General features: G+C 35.8%; 1 protein-coding gene across 1 annotated transcript; it reads left to right on the forward strand.

Moving 5' to 3' along the window:
* The first annotated feature begins 1,725 nt into the window (after positions 1–1,725).
* LOC111375301 (NAC domain-containing protein 67-like) lies at positions 1,726–19,586 on the forward strand. The gene is made up of 5 exons (XM_022998102.1): positions 1,726–1,835; positions 17,858–17,935; positions 18,651–18,667; positions 19,159–19,436; positions 19,518–19,586. Exons 1-5 carry the CDS (start codon positions 1,726–1,728, stop codon positions 19,584–19,586), a joined length of 552 nt encoding a protein of 183 aa, XP_022853870.1.
* Positions 19,587–21,526: the final 1,940 nt, after the last annotated feature.

Below are 21,526 nucleotides of genomic sequence, written 5' to 3' on the forward strand. Positions count from 1 at the left end.
CTTCCATGCAGTTGCCACAGTCATCAAAAGTGGACCATTGTAAAGGTTGTTCTTTCTTTGACAATGAAATCGATTGGTTTCACCTCCAATTACAACAAGAGTGTGTGCACCAACACTTTGAGGATCGTTCGGGTAATGAGTATGAATCTGCTCATATGTCATCATACACTGGTAAAATTAGTATTTCGAGGTAAAGCACGTAGAAAGCAAGGTGAAGAAATGCAATAAAGTTCACCTTGTATGCAAAAACAATCCGTTCACAGTATATAATATAACTAAATTGATTCAGGCAATTTATCGTAATTTGAATTCATCCATATTTGTCAAACAAGCAACTTTCACAAAAATAGATTTGAATTGCATGTGATCCGAAAATTATGAAAAATGAATCGTGACGGTGGTGGCATCGTTATACAAATAAAAACGTGAAACACAAAAATATAACCACATATGGATAAATCAGTCACACGTGATATGTTTAGATGGAAAAAATATGACCACATACGAACAAATCAATCAAAAAAGTGAGATCATAGCATTTCATATATGTTCATGCAAAACATTCGTACAGTGTTAGGATGAACCAAAATTTAACTTGTGAAACTGAGCGGAGGGAAGGACCAAACAGTCGTTCTCGACAGTTAATCTGTCGAGAATTACTGAGGCTAATGGTCGAGAACGACGGTTAGGCACGATAGCATTTCTCTACATTAGTGAACTGTCGACGGATGAACTATCGAGAAATCTACTTTTCACTTCTAAGCAAATATGTATTATTGAGAATTATTTCACTTCATATTTGAGCATGACGAAACATTAAAACCACAGGTATGATGTCAACTGTCTAGTAAGAGTTCAACCCAAATACGAGTACCGCCCACAACAAATGGATTCCAAGCAATAACAGTGTTATTTTCACATTACAAAAGTACCAAAAACATTGAAACGAAAGATATGTCAAGTGTCAGTCCAGATTTCCACCCAACATTAAAACATCCAAAATGTTTGAAATCTAAACTTTTGAAAGCAAAGGAAGAGGATAAAAATTAAACTGGAACCCTAGATAATTCTCCCTCAACATTAGTGTTAGTACGTGTAACGTGTGCATATATGCATCACTAATAGAAAATGTATACAAAAGAGAAAATTAAAATTTATGATATGAAATTGCAGAAAGTAAGGGAAGAAATTTCCAACCATGACACAGCCATAAATTATTCTAAACGTCCAAAAAAATTACAGAATATTAAAAGGATTTTTACCTCTTTCTAATCCAAACTTCAGCTCTTATTTTAAACTCAGCAAAAAGCTCCATTTTTTCTCATAAACTCTTTACAGGTGAAAATATTATAAAAATTGACTAAAAAAACAAGATTTTTTTCGTCTGGGATCGAAGCCCGTAATGAGAGAAATGAGAGAGAGTTTAAGAGAGAGTTAGGGTTGTTTGAATGAGAGAAATAAGATTCATCTATTTTTTTTCCAACTTTCATTGCTGACATTGACAAGATTTTTGTCAAATTTCTTCCATTAGGTCAAATCTCATTTAATTAGGACATTTAGGGAATTTGAAATTATGTTCAATGGCAAATATGTCTTAAATTGACACTCTTGCAATGTATAAAAAAAAAAGTGACATTTTGTAAATGTCTTGTGAAAAATTGACATCCCTTGCAATTTCCTCTTATTTTTATTACAAAGAGGAGGGTGCAAAGCTACTTGTGGGAAATGAATTGGTTTCAGAGGCTTGCTTTTGATGATTATCTGCTGTTTAGAATTATCTCTGCCTTGATTGGTGTTGATCGGAGGAGCCTAGCTGTGGTTGACGGAAGAAATCTGTAGGAAAAATTTGAAGTCCAGCCATGGAAGTTTAGAAGAAAGCTAGAAAATGGAGACGTGTGTGTACCTACTTTCCATATATTTGTAGAGCCAATACATGGAGATGTAAAGAAAGTTGTGTCAAATTAGATCGAGCAGATAAATGTGAAATATAAAATATTTGTACCGATGAATTTACGAGAGGGCCTACATGATTCGTTTCTTTTGACACATGAGCCCAAATAGAGTTATAAATGATAATTTTCCGCTAGTAAACATGAATGATCAAATTGATCCCAATTGTAATAAGTAATAAGTGATATATGCAATTTATGATTGTTGAGGAAGAGGTATTCGTAAACTTGTGATATGACCCCGATGTGTCTAAGGTTGGTGTGTTTGGTTCACTATAATTGGAATTAGTTAATTACTATAACACTATATTAGTGCCGCGTCATGATAAGAAAAGTTGAGAACTGAATGTTCAACTAGACATTGTTGTGATCTATTAATTGCCGAATGACTTTCTATTTCTTTTTAATTATTTATTAGTATAACTATAATTCCTCGTGCTCGTCTTCAACTAAGATTGTTTATTAGCCCCATGTTGATAGGGATTAAATTTAAATTTTTAGTAGACTTTGATAAATTTTGATAAAATATGTGATTGAAAAATTGTGAGTGTCATAAAATATTTATTTAAAATTAATTATTAACTTCAACTTAGATTGAAATCTTGATTAATTCATACTAAACACGAGCTTAGTTTACAAGGTAAGATCTGTAAATGTTATGCCCTAGATCCAATCGATTTAGGTTGTAAACACTTTTAATATGTTTAATGCATTTGATTTGGCAAGATCTATTATTTATTTAAATTAATTTTGCGATAAATAATATTAAATAATAAAATTCGAAGATCTAAATTTAAGTGATTTGTTAATCACAAGGAGTTGTGATTGTGAGATACAAATTACATATGATTGGATCTTGAATAAACTGTTGTCGTAAGTAATGACGAGATACAGATATCGTTAATACAGTTAGACCATCACGTGTGGCATTTCTTACTTGTAAAGTAAGTAGTTGATCTCACGAGTTAAAGTGTGGTGACACTTAAATGAACACGTGGATGTTTTGTTATAGAATAAAACATTGGAGACCCGCTAAGAAATTCCACATGGATAACTATCTGAGTGTCAGTGGTAAATCTCTAACGTTCGGTAGTGGAATTGGTCCTATGGCTTGAGCTCATCATAGTACCTTGTACGATGATAGTCATGCTTTGACGGTATTGAATGTTGCTTTGCCAAGGGCCGCTAATACGACATCGTTCGGGTATGTCAAGAACGATATGAAAGTTGTGAATGACCAATAGAGGATTCTTCACTCTTAGATAGTAAGAGACTATGATCTGCATTTCATTCAATTAAGTCAATAACGAAATCCTTGGCCAAAGTATACATATAAGTCGAAAAGGAGTTTTCGACTCATATTGGCTTAATAGTAGAGCGAAAGATATAATCGATAATCGAGATTGACACACTTCCATATCTCGTAGTTGATCGGATCATATTAACGAAATGATTATAATTTCATAGTAAACAAACAGTTTTGATTTTGTCGTACCACGTGACATTTCTCGTCACATGTATTGCCCTGATACATTGCTAGATGTCAATCTGGGACGGCGAGTGTGAATTTGTGATAAATTAAAAGAATGTTTAATTTATCAGTTTTGATTAGATCAAAATAATATTTCACGTCGTTAGGCATCGTGGTCGGGAACCTGATGGGTCGCACACAAAAGAGAATTGGAAGATTGCAAATAGCCAATTAATTAATTCATCCAATCGTTGGATAAAATTAATTAATTAGATTGGTTATTTATAGCTCCGAATTAATTAATTCACGAACCAGATTTAATTAAATGGATTAATTAAATATTGGATTGGACCGGACCGAGCCCGTTTGAGTTTATATAAATACATGGCTAGAGTTTAAGATCCATAAGATTTTCATTATTCTTGCTGGCACAAGAGGAAAAACTCTAGCAGTTGTAGTCTATTTTCTGTGTGAATTCCATTGGAAATTGGACAATTGGACAGCTGTGGGAGGCAGATTTAAGTTGCTGAAAAAGGATAACGCAAAGGAGTTTGCAAAATCAAGAAAAATGTATATTTCTCATCACAGTTCTTATCTAAATACAAAACTGAATTCTGGTGGGAATTGAAACTGTTTATTTCCACTGTGCATGTTTAAGTAAATTCCCTACAGTGGTATCAGAGTCAGGTTTGTATTTGTTAGGAATTGATTTACATAATGATTAAATTAAAAGTAAAGTTAATCATGTTTATCCATGAATCTAGCAATTGTAGTTTTAATTTTATATCTTCAGAATCTGATTTTGAAAAATTTAAAAAAAAATAAAAAAAAAATTGGGTCGAAGCGAGGGGTGGCGACGCACCACCGGCACGCATGCCGCTACAGCAGCGCTACGCGATGGTGGTGAGCAGCGGGTCTTAGTTTCCAGTTGGGCGGTGCCAGTCAGGCCCCACCACTGGAGAAAAAAAAAAAGAATCTTCTCAAACCCTAGATGAAGACGGGGGCCTCTCTTGAAATTTGTGAAACTATGGGGACCCATCTGCAATTAAAGGAAAAGGGGTCAATCTGCAATTTTGATAGGAGGGCTTTCCTGCAATTTACGAATATGGAAGCCCTTGTTATTAATTTTTCAATTGGGTCAAATTTGTAATTTTCAAAAGTGTTTTGTATTTGATTTTAAAATTATTTTTAAAATTAAATCTTAAATGGGTTTGACCCATAATTTTAATTTTGACCCAGATTTAAATTTTTATTTAAAATTGACGACTTTTATATATTTGTTAAAATTAGATTATAACTTAAATATTTAATTTCGACCCTTAATTGAATTTTTATTATATTTGGGAGTTTTGTCCTAAATTAAAATATTAATTCAATTTTATTGGAGTTGGACTCTAATATTATATTAATTAAATTTTGATTTCAATTAATACCACTTCCCAATGCAAATTAAAATTTAGAGTATGACTCTAATTTAATAATTAATTAAAATTCGATTTTGATTAAATTACTTTGCCCAATAGTTATGGAATTAGAGTTGGACTCTAATTCGGGATTTAGTTAAAATTTGATTTTAATTAAATAGGCCCGCCAATTAAGTTAATTAATTAATATGATTAATTAATTATTTAATTATTTCGATCCAAAATTTTGAATTAGTTTTGATGACTATAATTGCTAGATATATGAGACATTGCATAAAATATTAGATATTATACATAGGAAACATTTATGTGATGAATGTTTATGAATGATTATGGACTCGATCACATGGATGTGTTGAATGGTTGATTTACTTCTTGTTGTTTTATGGGCCTGCGAGCCCTTAATTATTTTGGACATGTGAGTCCGTTGTTATTATTGTTGTTATGGGCCTGCGAGCTCTTTATTATATTGGACCTACGAGTCCGTTTTTATTGTTATTATTATGAGTCTGTGAGTCCGATTTCTTTTAGGCCTGCGTGCCAACTAGTATAGGATACATGTTGCAGTTTGACTAATTGAAGGCGCAAAAAGAGGTGGACACCATGGAGATCGTGCATTGGTGTTGATCCAATGTTGTACCCCTTCGGAATTGACCAACTAGTCTTCCCTTTGACTCGAAAAAACTAGATAGAACAAGTTCATAATCATCCATACTATTATTTATATATATTTATTCGCATATTAGATGTATGTTTATATATATATATATATATATATAATTACTTAATGAGACCATTGCACGTTAAATCCCTCGTTAAAATATTAAGTTAGTATTATTTGTCTTCCATCATTATAGTGAAAAATGAGAATCCTAAATCGACCTTAACTTGTTGAGTACACTTAAGGCTGGTCTATTAAGGATATGTTTGACACTATGAAATATTTGATACTTCTGAATGATGGGTTTAATTTAACTAAAATTTATCTTTTTTTGAGTACACTCAATAAGATAAGTTTTAGAGGCATGTTAAGCTAACACATAAAATGTGTGAAGACAAAAGAGTTGTCAGCTTAATGATCTAGGAGTTGTATGGAGATACAATTAATAATAATATCTACTCAAATGTTTTATTAAGATTTGCTGAGTACACTCAAGATCTTGATACAACGAATGGGATCCCAGCCCACTGAGAATCAAATGTGGATTCAAATAATTTATGTATAAGAGTGATGAATTTTTTTAAACAGTGGGAGCACGTTTAATTAAAGTCCATATTGAATTTGTGTATATGCATTGTAATACATATTAATTCTATATTTTTCTTCATTTACAATTTTTGAATCATGAGTAATCATATGAATTTGAGAGGCATACTGGATGCCAACAAACTGATCGGACCAAATTTTCTCGATTGGCACCGTAATTTGAGAAGCGTTCTCAAGCATGAGAAAATTGGATATATCCTTGAGCAGCCCTTTCCAGTGGTGCCTACTGAAAAATCCACTCAGGAAGAGGTGGCTGCTTACAACAAACACAGTGATGACGATAACAATGCAGCATGTGTGATGCTTGCAGCTATGTGATGTGAACCCCGTAACAACGTTGACTACAAAACCCACAACAAGATTGACGAAACTAAGAAAGCCAAATTAATCCAAGTGTTTAGGATTAACTCAAAAGAAAGTTGAACCAAAAAATCCAACAAGAACGACGCTTGAAAGACCCCTTGATCACGCAATCTAAGAATTAAATCCGGTTGTTTGAACGCCACAAGTTAACACTTGATGAGTTCGAAATTGTTCAATGAAGAACAATGAAAAGAAGACAATGCGCCTCACTTTTATATCAATATCAAAAATGTCAAAGGTCTTTCACAATTGAATGAAAATTCGTATTTATACTAAACCTAAAACTAGGTAAAAATCGTGCAAAAGTCGATTATAATCTCCAAAACATGGAAAAGAATAAAAAACTAACAAAATATGGAAAATTGCCAAAATTAGAAAATTCGCCAAATTTTTGACCTATGCGACCGCGACGTTCATTTCTATGCGGTCGCATAGTTCAAGCAAGTTTCGCCCTTTGAGTTTCGGTAAGCCTCCATGCGACCACAAGCCTCTCAAGCCTATGCGACCACATAGGCTTATCATTTTCCACCATCTTCGGCCTTCAATATTAAATTGATCCAAGTTGATTCGGCCTTCGACCCGAACATGAAAGTTGCTTCATTTTGAGTCCCGAACATGGTTCCATCAATGGTTTCTTGAACGAGCAATCACATTGCTTGTTTCACTTACTTTTCCCTTGATCGCGTCATTGGTCCACCATCGACTATCAACGGGTCTCGTCTCGCACTTGCCTTCGTCGGGCTCAACTCCTAGATCATATCATCCCCTCCCTCTTCAAAAGGATTCGTCCTCAAATCTGAACCTGCATCAGATAGAGAGAGATCAGATACATTAAAAGTAGTCGGAACATTGTACTCACCTGGAATGTCTAACTTCTAAGCATTTTCATTTATCTTTTCAATCACTTGAAATGGTCCATCGCCCCTCGGTTGCAACTTGGACTTCCTTTGCTCCAAAAACCGCTCCTTCCTAAGGTGCACCCAAACCCAATCTTATGGCTCGAATGTCACGCGCTTCCTACCTTTGTTCACTTGCGACGCAACCAACTTACTTTTATTTTCAATTTGCACTTTTACCTTTTCATGGAGTGGCTTAACCAATTCCGTCTTCTTTTTGCCATCTAAACTACCACGTTCATTCACAGGTAAAGGAATTAAATTCAAAGGAGTTAGTTGATTAAAACCATATACAATTTCAAATGGAGAATATGACGTAGTAGAGTGAACAACTCGATTGTATGCAAATTCAACAAATGGTAGACACTCCTGCCAACTCTTCAATTTTTTATTGATTACTGTGCATAACAACTGTGTCATAGTCCTATTCACTACCTCGGTTTGCCCATCCGTTTGAGGGTGACAAGTTGTGGAAAATAATAACTTAGTTCCTAACTTACCCCACAAAACTCTCCAAAAGTGACTCAAAAATTTGACATCCCGATCCAACACTATGCTTCTAGGGACCCCATGTAAACGCACAATCTCTTTAAAGAATACGTCAGCAATGTTCGTGGCATTGTCAGTTTTGTGACATAGTATAAAATGTGCCATTTTGCTGAACCTATCTACAACCACAAAAATAGAATCCCGACCTCTCTTAGTCCTAGGTAAACCCAAAACAAAGTTCATCAGGATATCAACCTAAGGCTCACTAAGTGTAGGTAAAGGTGTGTACAAACTTTGAGGTAAAACCTTAGACTTAACCATTTTACAACCTATGTATCGACTACAAATTCGCTCGACATCACTTTTCATCTTAGTCCAGTAAAAATGATCCTTCAATACATCTAAAATCTTTTGAACTCCAAAGTGTCCCATCAATCCACCACTATGTGCCTCCCTTACTAACAACTCTCGAATAGAACAATTAGGAACACATAACCTATTTTCCCGAAATAAATACCCCTCATGCCTAAAGAACCTATCAACCACCCCCTTTATGCATGATAAATAAATATCCAAAAATTCAACATTTTTTTCATACAATTCCTTAATATGTTCAAACCCAAGTAGTTTAGAATCAAGAGTAGTTAGCAATACGTACCTTCGTGACAACGCATCTGCCACCACATTTTCCTTACCTTGTTTATACCGAATGACGTATGGAAAGATCTCAATGAATTCCATCCACCGTGCATGCCTCTTGTTCAATTTACCTTGTCCCCACAAGTACTTTAGTACTCATAATCGGTGTGTATTACGAACTCCTTCGGCCATAGATAATGTTACGAAGTCTCCAAAGCTCGAACAAGTGCATAAAGTTCTTTGTCATATGTAGGATAATTTAAAGCAGCTCCACTCAATTTCTTGCTAAAGTATGCAATAGGCCTCCGATCCTGCATTAAAACTGCTCCAATCCCTATTCCTGATGCATCACACTCAATCTCGAATGTTTTATCAAAATTAGGTAATGCCAAAACAGGTGCTTCACACAATCTACCTTTAATAATATTAAATTCAAGTTCCTATTCATCACCCCAATAAAAACCTACACTTTTTTTAACTACTTTCGTAAGTAGTGTGGTGATAGTGCTAAAATCCCTCACAAGACGCCTATAAAAACTAGTCAAACCATGAAAACTCCTAACTTCCGTTATGCTTTTAGGTGTCGGCCAATCTCTAATAGTTTTTATCTTTTCATCGTCTACTTCTATCTCATTAGCACTAACCACAAATCCAAAAAATATAACTCTATTCATACAAAATGTGCATTTCTTAAGATTAGTATAGAGTTGTTCTTTCTTTAAAACAATTAACACACACTTTAAATGTTCCAAATGCTCTCCTAGGTCTTTGCTATAGATTAAGATGTCGTCAAAATAAACCACAACAAATTTTCTTATAAAAGTATGTAACACATGATTCATTAAACGCATAAAAGTGTTAGGTGCATTTGTGAGTCCAAACGGCATAACCAACCATTCATATAAACCATATTTAGTTTTAAAAGTCATTTTCCATTCATCACCCTCCCGCATACGAATTTGATGATACTTGCTTTTTAAATCAATTTTAGAAAATATGCAAGCACCATGTAATTCATCAAACATGTCATATAACCTAGGTATAGGATGTCGATACTTTACCGTTATGTTGTTGATAGCCCTACAATCCACGCACATTCGTCATGTTCCATCCTTTTTTAGCACAAGCAAAATCAGTACCACACAAGGACTCATGCTTTCTCTCACGTATCCTTTGCTCATTAACTTCTCCACTTGCCTTTGAAGCTTCTTAGTCTCCTCGGGATTATTTCGATAAGCCGGTCGATTTGGAATGACAGCTCCGGGTATGAAGTCCATTTGATGTTCAATGCCTCGAATAGGCGGCAATCCACTTGGTGCATCCTCCGGAAATACATCCTCAAATTTCTGCAATAAAGACTTAGCCAAACTAGAGAGGGATGGGTTAGTTTCCTCAAAATTGAGGAGTGATTCCTTTTAAACGAACAAGATCATCTCTTTTCTCTCAACTACCGCCTTCCTCAAATCACTCTCTTTTGCAAAGAAATTCGCTTGTGTTTTCTCTCTTCTCTCGGAACACCCCCTTTCTTTTCTTTCTTGTGCTTGCTCTCTCTTTTTCTCTCTAATGGCTATCTCAACATTTTCTCTCTTCTTCTCTAACTCACCACTTTCTCTCTTTTTTCTAACTCCTTGACTCTCCTCTCTTCTTCACTTTTCAATTTTAATTGGTCCTCATAGACTTGCGCCGGTGTTAATGACACAAAAGTAATGGTCCTTCCATCCTTAACGAAACTATATCGATTTTTGTACCCATCATGCATAGCCTTCCTATCGTATTGTCATGGTCGCCCCAATAAAATATGTCTGACTTGCATTGACACCACATCACACACTAACTTGTTCTTATAACTCCCAATTGACAAATTAATTAGCACCCTTCGATTCACCCTCACCTCGCCACTCTCATTCAACCATTGCAATTTATAAGGTCTCGGGTGTCTCAACAATGTTAAACCCAATTTTTCTACAAGAGATACGCTAGCTACATTAGTGCAACTACCACCATCAATTATACATACCGTATTGTTGAGATGGCATCGAGTGTGGAAAATGTTCTCCAGTTGCAACTCCAAGTCATCCGTTTTGACGTAAGTAGTGAGAGCTCACCTTGTGACTAGTAGATCCCCAATCGGCCCTTCAACTTTTTCTTATTCACTAACATCCTCCAACACCGGCATGTCATCAAAGTCGCCATTACTATCACTCACAATCTCTCCATTATCCCGCAACACCATCGTCCGTTTGTTTGGACATTGAGAAGCAATATGTCCCGTTCCCAAACACCTAAAACATTTGATGTCCCGATTGCGCGACAGTTGTGCCTCCTGTTTTGATATTGGTTTGCTAGAGTTTTCATCCTTGCCCTTTTGCCAATCATTTTTACCTCTAGGTGCAGCCCCGTTTTTGTTAATTGCCTCTCGACCTTCATTGCCACATGTCCTCGATTTCCACATAGTGTTGCAACTCTACAATATTTGCAATATCCTGATTTAACCCATTCAAGAATCGTGCCATGGTAGCTTCCCGATCTTTCTCCACATTAGCCCGAATCATAAGAATTTCCATCTCCTTGTTATAATCCTCTACGCTTTTCGATCCTGGGTACAAACCTTTGACATTTTTGGTATTGAATTAAAAAGTGAGGCGTATTGGCTTCTCTTCATCGTTCTTCATTGAACAACTTCGAACTTATCAAGTGTTAACTTGTGGCGTTCAAACAACCGAATTTAATTCTTGGATTGCGTGATCAAGGGGTCTTTCAAGTGTCGTTCTTGTTGGATTTTTTTGTTCGACTTTCTTTTGGGTTAATCCTAAACACTTGGATTAATTTGACTTTCTTGGGTTCGTCAATCTCGTTGTGGGTTTTGTAGTCAACGTTGCTACAGGGTTTTTTCATCTTAGGTCAATCATTTTTACCTCTAGGTATAGCCCCATTTTTGTTGTTGTCATCCCACTTCGATTTTCATGTTGGATTAGGAGTTGAAGTACCTAACGGTTGCCTAGACGTCCTCTTCCTCTTCAATTGCCTCTCGACCTTCATTGGCACATGTAACATGTCCTCGATTTCCACATAGTGTTGCAACTCTACAATTTTTCCAATATCTCGATTTAACCCATTCAAGAACCGTGCCATGGTAGCTTCCTGATCTTCCTCCACATTAGCCCGAATCATTAGAATTTTCATCTCTTTGTGATAATTCTCTACGCTTTTCGATCCTTGGTACAAAACTTGCAATTTTTGATGGATTTCCCTATAATAGTGACTCGGAACAAACCTCCTCCTCATCAACACCTTCAATTCATCCCAAGTGCTAATTGGTCTTTCCCGACCCCTACACCGTGATGTAAGTACTTGATCCTACCAAGATATCGCGTAATCCACGAATTCAAGCACCGCCAATTTTACCTTTTTCTCCTCCGAATAATTATAGCACTCAAAAATCATCCCAACCTAACTTTCCTACTCTAAATATGCTTCCGGATCGCTTCTCCCTTTAAATTGCAGAATAGTCATTTTAATACTCCCCAAATTTTCATCTACTTCATCTCCCAAGTTATTCCTACCCTGTCTTTCCATCCTATCGCCCCTATGCCTCACTCGACCCATATCAATGCCATTTTCATCAAAATCATCCTCATCACTACGATACTCATCCCGCCTTCCTCTCCTAGATTCACGCTTGCCCAGCCCCCTAGCATTAGACATCTCCACTTGTCCCCAGCTAAGATTAGCAATTATAGTACCTATTTGAGCCATCCATTCCCCTTGTCCATCCACCTTCTCCCTAACATCATCAAGTACCCTTTCAAACCTCCTTATCATGTCCTCCGATGCATTGTTGTTATTACCGTTTTAGCTTGAATTAGAACCTTCTCTTTTTGACATTATATCACACAATTTTTTTTATGCCTCACAAAGACTTCACTCGAAAAACACTCACTATGGCTTTTTCCCTCTATTAAACTCACCACTCGGTCTTTTACCACTCAAAGTTTCCCTCCAAGCACTTCAAAGAACCAAGTGAACTAAATCAATTATTTTACCGGGAATTCAAACAAACTGAATATTAATCGAAGAATACGAGACTCAAAAGACTTGAATAAGTGGAATAGATGAATGTTTTAACAAGAATATGTGAATAGACTTAATAGAAGATTGAAAAAATCGAACCCAATTGAATATTCCCAAGTCAAACACAATGTAGGAATTATTGTTGGTAGAAAAACAAAATCAAACAATAATAATATCAAATTTTTTTTTACTCCTTGATGAAAGAAGATGATTAAACTACCAACAACTCAACAAAACAACGAAAGAAAAACAAGAACGAAGAAGAACTAAGAAAGAAAAATTATAATTGAGGAAGAAACTAAGAAAACAAAATTAACGACTCAAACAAATAAAGAAAAGATATAGCCTTCAATTAATTTGAAGTCAAAACTCTGATACCAACTGATGCGAATCCCGTAGCAACGTTGACTACAAAACCCACAATGAGATTGAAGAACCCAAGAAAGCTAAATGAATCCAAGTGTTTAGGATTAACCCAAAAGAAAGTCGAACAAAAAACCTAACAAGATCGACGCTTGAAAAACCCCTTGATCACGCAATCCAAGAATTAAATCCGATTGTTTGAACGCCATAAGTTAACACTTGATAAATTCGAAATTGTTCAATGAAGAACGATGAAGAGAAGATAATACGCCTCACTTTTAATTCAATATAAAAAATGTCAAAGGTCTTTAACAATTGAATGAAAACTCCTATTTATACTAACCCTGAAACTAGGTAAAAATCGTGCAAAAGTTGATCATAATCCCCAAAATATGGAAAAGAATAAAAAACTAACAAAATATGAAAAATTTCCAAAATTAGAAAATTCGCCAAATTTTTGGCCTTTGCAACCGCGACGTTCATTTCTATGCGGTCGCATAGTTCAAACAAGTTTCGCCCTTTGAGTTTGGGTAAGCCTCCATGCGACCGCAAGCCTCTCAAGCCTATGCGACCGTATAGGCTTATCATTTTCCTCCGTCTTCAAACTTCGATATTAAATTGATCCAAGTTGATTCAGCCTTCGACCCGAACATGGAAGTTGTTCCATTTTGAGTCCTGAACATGGTTCCATCAATGGTTTCTTGAACAAGCAATCCCATCGCTTGTTTCACTTGCTTTGCCCTTGATCGCGTCATTGGTCCGTCATCGACTATCAACGGGTCTCGTCTCGCACTTGCCTTCGTCGGGCTCAACTCCTAGCTCATGTCACTATGCCACTGGAGTTGCAGAAGCAACATGAGGGTATAGATGTTTACACTATGATTTTTCATCTCAAAGAGTCGTATGATGAACAATCTCGTGTGGAGAGGTATGAGACCTCTAAACAACTATACCGGTGTAAAATGGCAGAGTGATCTTCAGTCAGTGCTCATGTGCTGAAGATGATTGGTTTCATTGAAAAACTGGGTTCATTGAGTTTTATCATGGATCACGAACTAAGTATTGACTTGGTTCTGCAATCTCTGCCAGATAGTTATTCACAGTTCATTATGAACTTCAATATGAATAAGATTGAATGCACACTCCTTGAGTTGCTTAATATGCTTAAACTGTGGAGCCCAATGTCAAGGCTAGCACTGGGCATGTCTTAGCTATTCATTCCTCCAAGGGCACTAAGAGGAAAATCAAAGGTAGTTTTGAGAAAACATCCAAAAAGGCTAAGGGCAATAACAAAGTAGTCAAAGCAAGCAAGGACAATACCAAATCTGATGACCCATCCTATCACTGTGGAGTGAAAGGTCATTGCAAGAGGAACTGTAAGGCTTACCTCGCTAGCTTGAAGGGAAAGAAGTCTTCTGAAACTTCTATTTCAAGGACTAAAGAGAAGTAGACCACTGCAGAAAAAAGAAGTTGACCTGCGTGTGGAAAATAGAGCAAGAGTTGCTGCATTAACTATAGGGACATACTTTTTACCACTGCCTTCGGGCTTAGTATTAAAATTAGAAAATTGCTATTTTGTTCTCGCCATTACTAAAAACATTATTTCTATTTCATGTTTGGACATGATTTTTTTTCAATTAATGTTAAGAGCAATTGTTGTTCGTTTTATAAAGTTAAGATCTTTTGTGGTTGTGGTGTGTTGCAAAATGGAATTTATATTTTTGATATCGAGTCGTCTATGATGAATAGAGAAAAGAAAAGGCATAAAAGTGATCATCTAAATAATACATACCTCTGGCATTGCAGACTGGGTCATATTAACGACAAACGCATTTTCAAGTTACATAAAGATGGATACTTGGGGTCAACTGATTTTGAATCATTTGACAGATGCGAGTCGTACCTGTTAGGCAAAATGACCAAGTTCCCTTTTACTGGAAAAGGAGAAAGAACCATAGAACTGCTGGGACTAATACATACTGATGTATGTGGACCCATGTCAATAACTGCTAGAGGTGGTTTCTCTTACTTCATCACATTCACTGATGATCATTCTAGACATGGTTATGTGTATCTGATGAAATTCAAGCATGAAGCACTGGAAAAGTTCAAGGAATTCAAACTTGAAATAGATAAACAGACTGGTAAAAATATTCTCACGCTGAGATCAGATCGGGGTGGAGAATATTTAAGGGGAGAATTTTTAGATTATCGAAAAGAGAATGGAATTCTCTCGCAGTGGACTTCGCCATATACACCGCAACATAATGGTGTATCTAAACGGAGGAATCGCACTTTGTTAGACATTATGCGATCTATGATGAGCCATGCAAATATGCCAAAATCATTTTGGGGTCATGCATTAATTGCTGACACACTTAATCGTGTCCCATTTAAATCGGTCGACAAAACTCCGTACGAGCTATGGAGAGGAAAAAGACCAAACTTATCTCACTAAGTTTGGGGTTGTGACGCTTATGTAAAGTGAAATGAATCAAATAAGTTTGAGGCTAAATCTGATAAATACGTATTTGTGGGATATCCAAAAGAGACAATTGGATATCAGTTTTATAATCCCGTTGAGAAGAAGGTGTTCATCTCAAGACATGCCATATTCCTAGAGAAAGAGTTTATTCTAGGATAGGGTAGTGGGAGCAAACTAGAACTTGAAGAAGTTCAAAAATCCAAATATACTGTTGATCAATTAGATGAACCTGAGTCTGATCCCACATCTGTTGATGGACAGACTCTTGATCAGGATGTAGAGAACCCTGAGAACACTCCAGCTCAGCGTAAATCAAGTAGGATCATTCAACCTCCCAGAATGTACGAATTCACGATTACTAATCAAGTATTATTAGTCGAGGATGATGAACCTACAAATTACGCAGAAGCGAAGTCAAGTGTTGACTCGAAGAGATGACAAGAAGCCATGGAATCTGAAATGAACTCAATGTATGAGAACAATGTTTGGACCTTGGTCGACCTTCCAGGTGGGATAAAATTGATAGGTTATAAATGGGTTTACAAGAAAAAGGTCAATGTGGATGGAAACGTCCATACATACAAAGTAAGGCTAGTAGCGAAGGGTTACACATAAAGACAAGTTGACTTTGATGAAACTTTTTCACCTATAGTCATGCTAAAATTCAATCGAATTTTGCTTGCAATAGCTCCGGACCATGATTATGAGATATGGCAAAGTGATGTCAAAATTGCTTTCCTTAATGGAAACTTACAAGAGGATGTGTACATGACACAGCCTGAAGGTTTTGAATCCAAAGGAGCCAACAAAGTATGTAAGCTAAATCGATCTATTTTTGGATTAGAGCAAGCCTCTAGGAGCTGGAATCTTTGTTTTGATGAGACAATCAAAATGTTTGATTTTATCAAAAATGAAGATGAACCATGTGTTTACAAGAAGACAAGTGGGAGCGCGGTCGTATTCCTAATATTATTGTCGATGACATATTATTAATGGAAAACGACATCCCAATGCTTCAATCGGTGAAATTATGGTTGTCAAAGAATTTCTCCATAAAAGATATGGGAGAAGCAGCGTATATCTTGGAAATCAAGATCTATAGAGATAGATCTAAAAGATTACTAGGCTTATCCCAATCTTCGTACATAGATAAAATTTTGGGAAGATTTAATATAGAAGAGTCTAAAAGAGGTTTATGTCCCATGTCGCATGGGATTTACCTCTTAAAAGATATGTGTCCTAAAACACATGATGAAAGGAGTCGCATGGATAAGATTCCTTATGCTTCGGCGATAGGATCTATCATGTATGTGATGCTATGTACGAGACCAGATGTTTCATATGCTCTAAGTGTTATGAGCAGGTTTCAAGGAAATCCTGATGAGAACCACTGGATAGCGGTTAAGAACATTTTTAAGTACTTGAAAAGGACTAAAGATGTGTTCTTGATCTATGGAGGAAATGAACTGAAAATTCATGGGTATACTGATGCCAACTTTCAAACTGACAAAGATGATAGCAAGTCTCAATCAGGATATATGTTGACTCTCAACAATGGAGCGGTTAGTTGGAAAAGTTCCAAACAGGAGACAACCACTGATTCAACAACAGAAGCCGAGTACATTGCTGCGTTTGAAGCAGCGAAAGAAGCTGTCTCGATCAAGAAGTTCATTAATGAACTTGGAGTTGTTCCTAGCATTGTTGATCCCATACCTTTGTATTATGATAACAATAGAGCCATCGCACAAGCGAAGGAACCGAGGTCTCATCAACGATCCAAACATATGCTAAGGTGACATCATCTCATTATGGAGATTATACAAAGAAATGATGTAACAATAGAGCGAGTTCCCACAGATGACAATATTGCAGATCCACTGACAAAGCCGTTGTCACAACAAAAATATGATCGTCATGTGGACGCTTATGGTATTAGATACATGAGTGATTGGATCTAGTGCAAGTGGAAGTTTGCAAGTGTTATGCCCTAGATCCAATCGATTTAGGTTGTAAACACTTTTAATATGTTTAATGCATTTGATTTGGCAAGATCTATTATTTATTTAAATTAATTTTGTGATAAATAATATTAAATAATAGAATTCGAAGATCCAAGTTTAAGTGATTTGTTAATCACAAGGAGTTGTGATTGTGAGATACAAATTACGTATGATTGGATCTTGAATAAACTGTAGTCGTAAGTAATGACGAGATACGGATATCGTTAATACAGTTAGACCATCACGTGTGGCATTTCTTACTTGTGATGATCTCACGAGCTAAAGTGTGGTGACACTTAAATGAACACGTGGATGTTTTATTATAGAACAAAACATTGGAGACCCGCTAAGAGATTCCACGTGGATAACTATCTGAGTCTCCGTGGTAAATCTCTAACGTTCGGTAGTGGAATTGGTCTTATGACTTGAGGTCATCATAGTGCTTTGTACGAGGACAGTCATGCTTTGACGGTGTTGGATGTTGCTCTAACAAGGCCAGCTAATACGACATCGTTCGGGTATGTCAAGAACGATATGAAGGTTGTGAATGACCAATAGAGGATTCTTCACTCTTAGATAGTAAGAGACTGTGATCTGCATTTCGTTCAATTAAGTCAATAACGAAATCCTTGGTCAAGGTATACATATAAGTCGAAAAGGAGTTTTTGACTCATATTGACTTAATAGTAGAGCGAAAGATATGATCGATAATCGAGATTGACACACTTCTATATCTCGTAGTTGATCGGATCATATTGACGAAGAGATTATAATTTCATGGTAAACGAACAGTTTTGGTTTTGTCATACCACGTGACATTTTTTATCACATGTATTGCCCTGATACATTGTTAGATGTCAATTTGGGACGACGAGTGTGAATTTGTGATCAATTAAAAGAACGTTTAATTTATCAGTTTTGATTATATTAAAATAATATTTCACGTCGTTAGGTATCGTGGTCGGGAACCTGATGGATCGCACACAAAAGAGAATTGGAAGATTGCAAATAACCAATTAATTAATTCATCCAATTGTTTGATAAAATTAATTAATTGGATTTGTTATTTATAGCCCCGAATTAATTAATTGGACTAATTAATTCACGGACCGAATTTAATTAAATGGATTAATTAAATATTGGACTGGACCGGGCCGAGCCCGTTTGGGTTTATATAAATACATGGCTAGGGTTTAAGATCCATAAGTGTTTCATTATTCTTGCTGGCACAAGAGAAAAAACTCTAGCAGGTGCAGTCTATTTTCTGTGTGGATTTCATTGGAGGTTGGACAATTGGACAGCTGTGGAAGGCAGATTTAAGTTGCTAGAAAAGGATAACGCGAAGGAGTTTGCAAAATCAAGAAAATGGTATATTTCTCATCACAGTTCTTATCTAAATACAAAGCTGAATCCTGGTGGGAATTGAAACTGTTTATTTCCACTGTACATTTTTAAGTAAATTCCCTACAAGATCTTTTATACATTTTCACCCCTGATTTTATTAGAATTGTAAGTCGATAAGTCTCTTTCTTTGACTCTCAGTCTAGTGCCCAAATAATAACTAGAGTAAAATTTGTGAGTAATGTCATTTAAACACAAATACAATTGTTATTTCATTATTGAACCAACCCAAACTCAACCAATGTGTACTACTTAAAACCGGAAAATCTTCAAGGTAGAAAAATCATTAATTTTTGTTTCTTTTTTTCTTGGTATGCTTCATATCTTTATTTTGTCTCAGATGATTACGGCGTGAATCGAGCGGAAGAGTGGTTTTTCTTTACATCAAGGGATAGAGAACATGAAAATGAGAAAATACAGAATGGAGTTACAGTCGATGGATATTGGCAAGTAATAGGGGAAGATGATGAAATCATCAAACAAAACAATGAAACTCTTGGATTTCGAAAGATTCTTGAATTCTACAAGGGAAACCCACCAAACGGTGACAATACTTCTTGGATTATGCACGAAATTAAAGTAAACGACCAACACACTGTAGCTGCAGATGATACAAAGGTATGTAATTTAGATATTTTCGATCTTTGCACCTTTTTTTGGTAGTGTGTTCGTTAGACATGGAGTTCTTTTTTCTTGCAGTTGGACGATTGGATTGTGTGTAGAATATATCGCAAGGATAACAGATGGAAGGATGAGACATGGTCGTGATGCAGAAGATGAGATATCGAGTGATGATTCAGAGGATTTGATGTGTTAAATTGGATATGACAGTTTATACTAGATGATTGGTCGAGGTAGATTTTTATACTACTAGAGAAGTATTATGAATTTGTAGACAAGCCAAAATTTGTTGAGCAACGAATCTCTTTGATAAGTTTCATTGTCAATAATGTCAAACATGCTTTTTCTTTGTGCACTTACCTAGACCTATTAAAGCACCATTACGCGTATGAGTAAGTGTTGTGAAGAATTGAATTACATAAGTAGTGATCCTCCTCCACAAATTTTCTTGTTAAATTTGTTAACGCTCAGTTTCAAAAAACTACTAGAGAACAAACTCCACAGTGTTTTCTGGCTGCTTACAATTTACAGGCTCAGTGAGAGGCAGCTTTTGAGAAAAGTTACTAACATTATTTTAATTATTGAATTTTATAGACACATAGATATATCGGATATTTCTTGGATGTATTAGGTTGTCTAATTAAAGATTTATAGGGACGGTTTCAAATGCTTTTACTAGCAAAGCAATTTTTCTTTCCTCAGTCGAAGAAAACCGACTTACTGCCTTTTGAAGTACTGCATGATCGAGCATCCATTCTTCGCCTCTTTTCCTCTTATCTGCCGTCTGAGGCTGCAGGCAGCAGGTTGACCTTTTCTGCTTCAGGGTCGGCTTTAATGGCATCTTTGGATTCAACTTACTTCGCCTTTTCCAATTCCTAGATGAATCCATTTCTTAAGATTACTCCAGTGCTTCGATGCATTCTTCTCAGGTTTTCGTCAACGGTTTCTTTGTCAAACAAGATTGTCCTTTTTCCTTCCCCGTCATCAGGGTCGTGCGGTATGTGAATTTCTCTAGCACGAGCCATAAAGTTGAGGGATTGATTTCCCTACCTGTTTTCAAGAAAGAAAAGAGAGGAAGCAAATAAGTAACAGATTCATTTCTCTATGGAGCCGGCCGCTCCATCATGATTCTAACCCCGCATATACATAAAATATAAGCAACGTAGTCAACACTTTGAATCCTCAAGAGTGGACGAACACGTCACACTATCAACATTTACATCCTCAAAAACCAGAGTTTAAAACTAGTTTTTTTTTTTTTTTTTTTTCCCTAACAGAAAAAAAATCCTTAAATTTTTACTACTTTGATCACTATTGTCAAAGCTAAATTCAGAATTTTAAGGACCTAACTGAAAACGCGATTTCCTTTGAAAACACCTTGTTGCCTTCAAATAATTTGGAGTTGCACTGGGTTCTTCGAAGAAAGATTGATTTGAGATGTTATTGCATCACCCATTGGACCTCTTTGAACGAAACCAAGCACTAATTCTTGTAAAAACTGGTTTTCAAAATGTTTCTCCGACATGGACTTTTTTATAGATTTGTATGAAATTAATGGAAATTTTTCGTAGTCTTCGACAAGTCATTTTAAAATTTTTATAGACTTTTATAGAATTCAAGAAACTTTTATTTAAAATAAAATTAACATGTATTACAATTAGGCCTAAGCATTTTAATTAAAATCGAACCTTTCAAACTGAAATTGAAATCGAAATCGAATCGAAACTGAAGGTTCTAATACATTTTTTTTTTAAATTAGCAATCAAAACCAAATACAGGTCAGTTTGTTTCTTCGTTCCTGAATTAGAACAGTGGGTACTCGAATGGAGCCATTTTTTATATAATTTTTTATTTAGAATATCTAATTTGGGTAATAACGTCTACACTTTGAGAAATCTCCTACATTTTTTTTTTTTTTTTTTTGCATACTGCCTCACATTAGAATGTTGTATTTCAGATGTTCGCACATGTTAATCTTTACAATTTAGGCTTTTTATGATTCAAAAAGTTCAAATTAGGTTGTGGTGTAAGTTGATAAATCAAAACGTTCATTCTTTGTAGTTTGAATTTTTTACTTTCTGCATTTT

The sequence above is a fragment of the Olea europaea genome, chromosome 2 (genome assembly GCF_002742605.1).
Source record: "Olea europaea var. sylvestris chromosome 2, O_europaea_v1, whole genome shotgun sequence".
Classification (NCBI taxonomy): domain Eukaryota; kingdom Viridiplantae; phylum Streptophyta; class Magnoliopsida; order Lamiales; family Oleaceae; genus Olea; species Olea europaea.

Coding starts and splice junctions, on each gene's coding strand:
- LOC111375301 (XM_022998102.1), top strand. CDS start 1,726: ATGAATTGGTTTCAGAGGCTTGCTTTTGATGATTATCTGCTGTTTAGA. Junction 1,836..17,857: donor GTGGTTGACGGAAGAAATCT/GTAGGAAAAATT, acceptor AGGTCATCATAG/TGCTTTGTACGAGGACAGTC. Junction 19,437..19,517: donor TAGCTGCAGATGATACAAAG/GTATGTAATTTA, acceptor TTTTTCTTGCAG/TTGGACGATTGGATTGTGTG.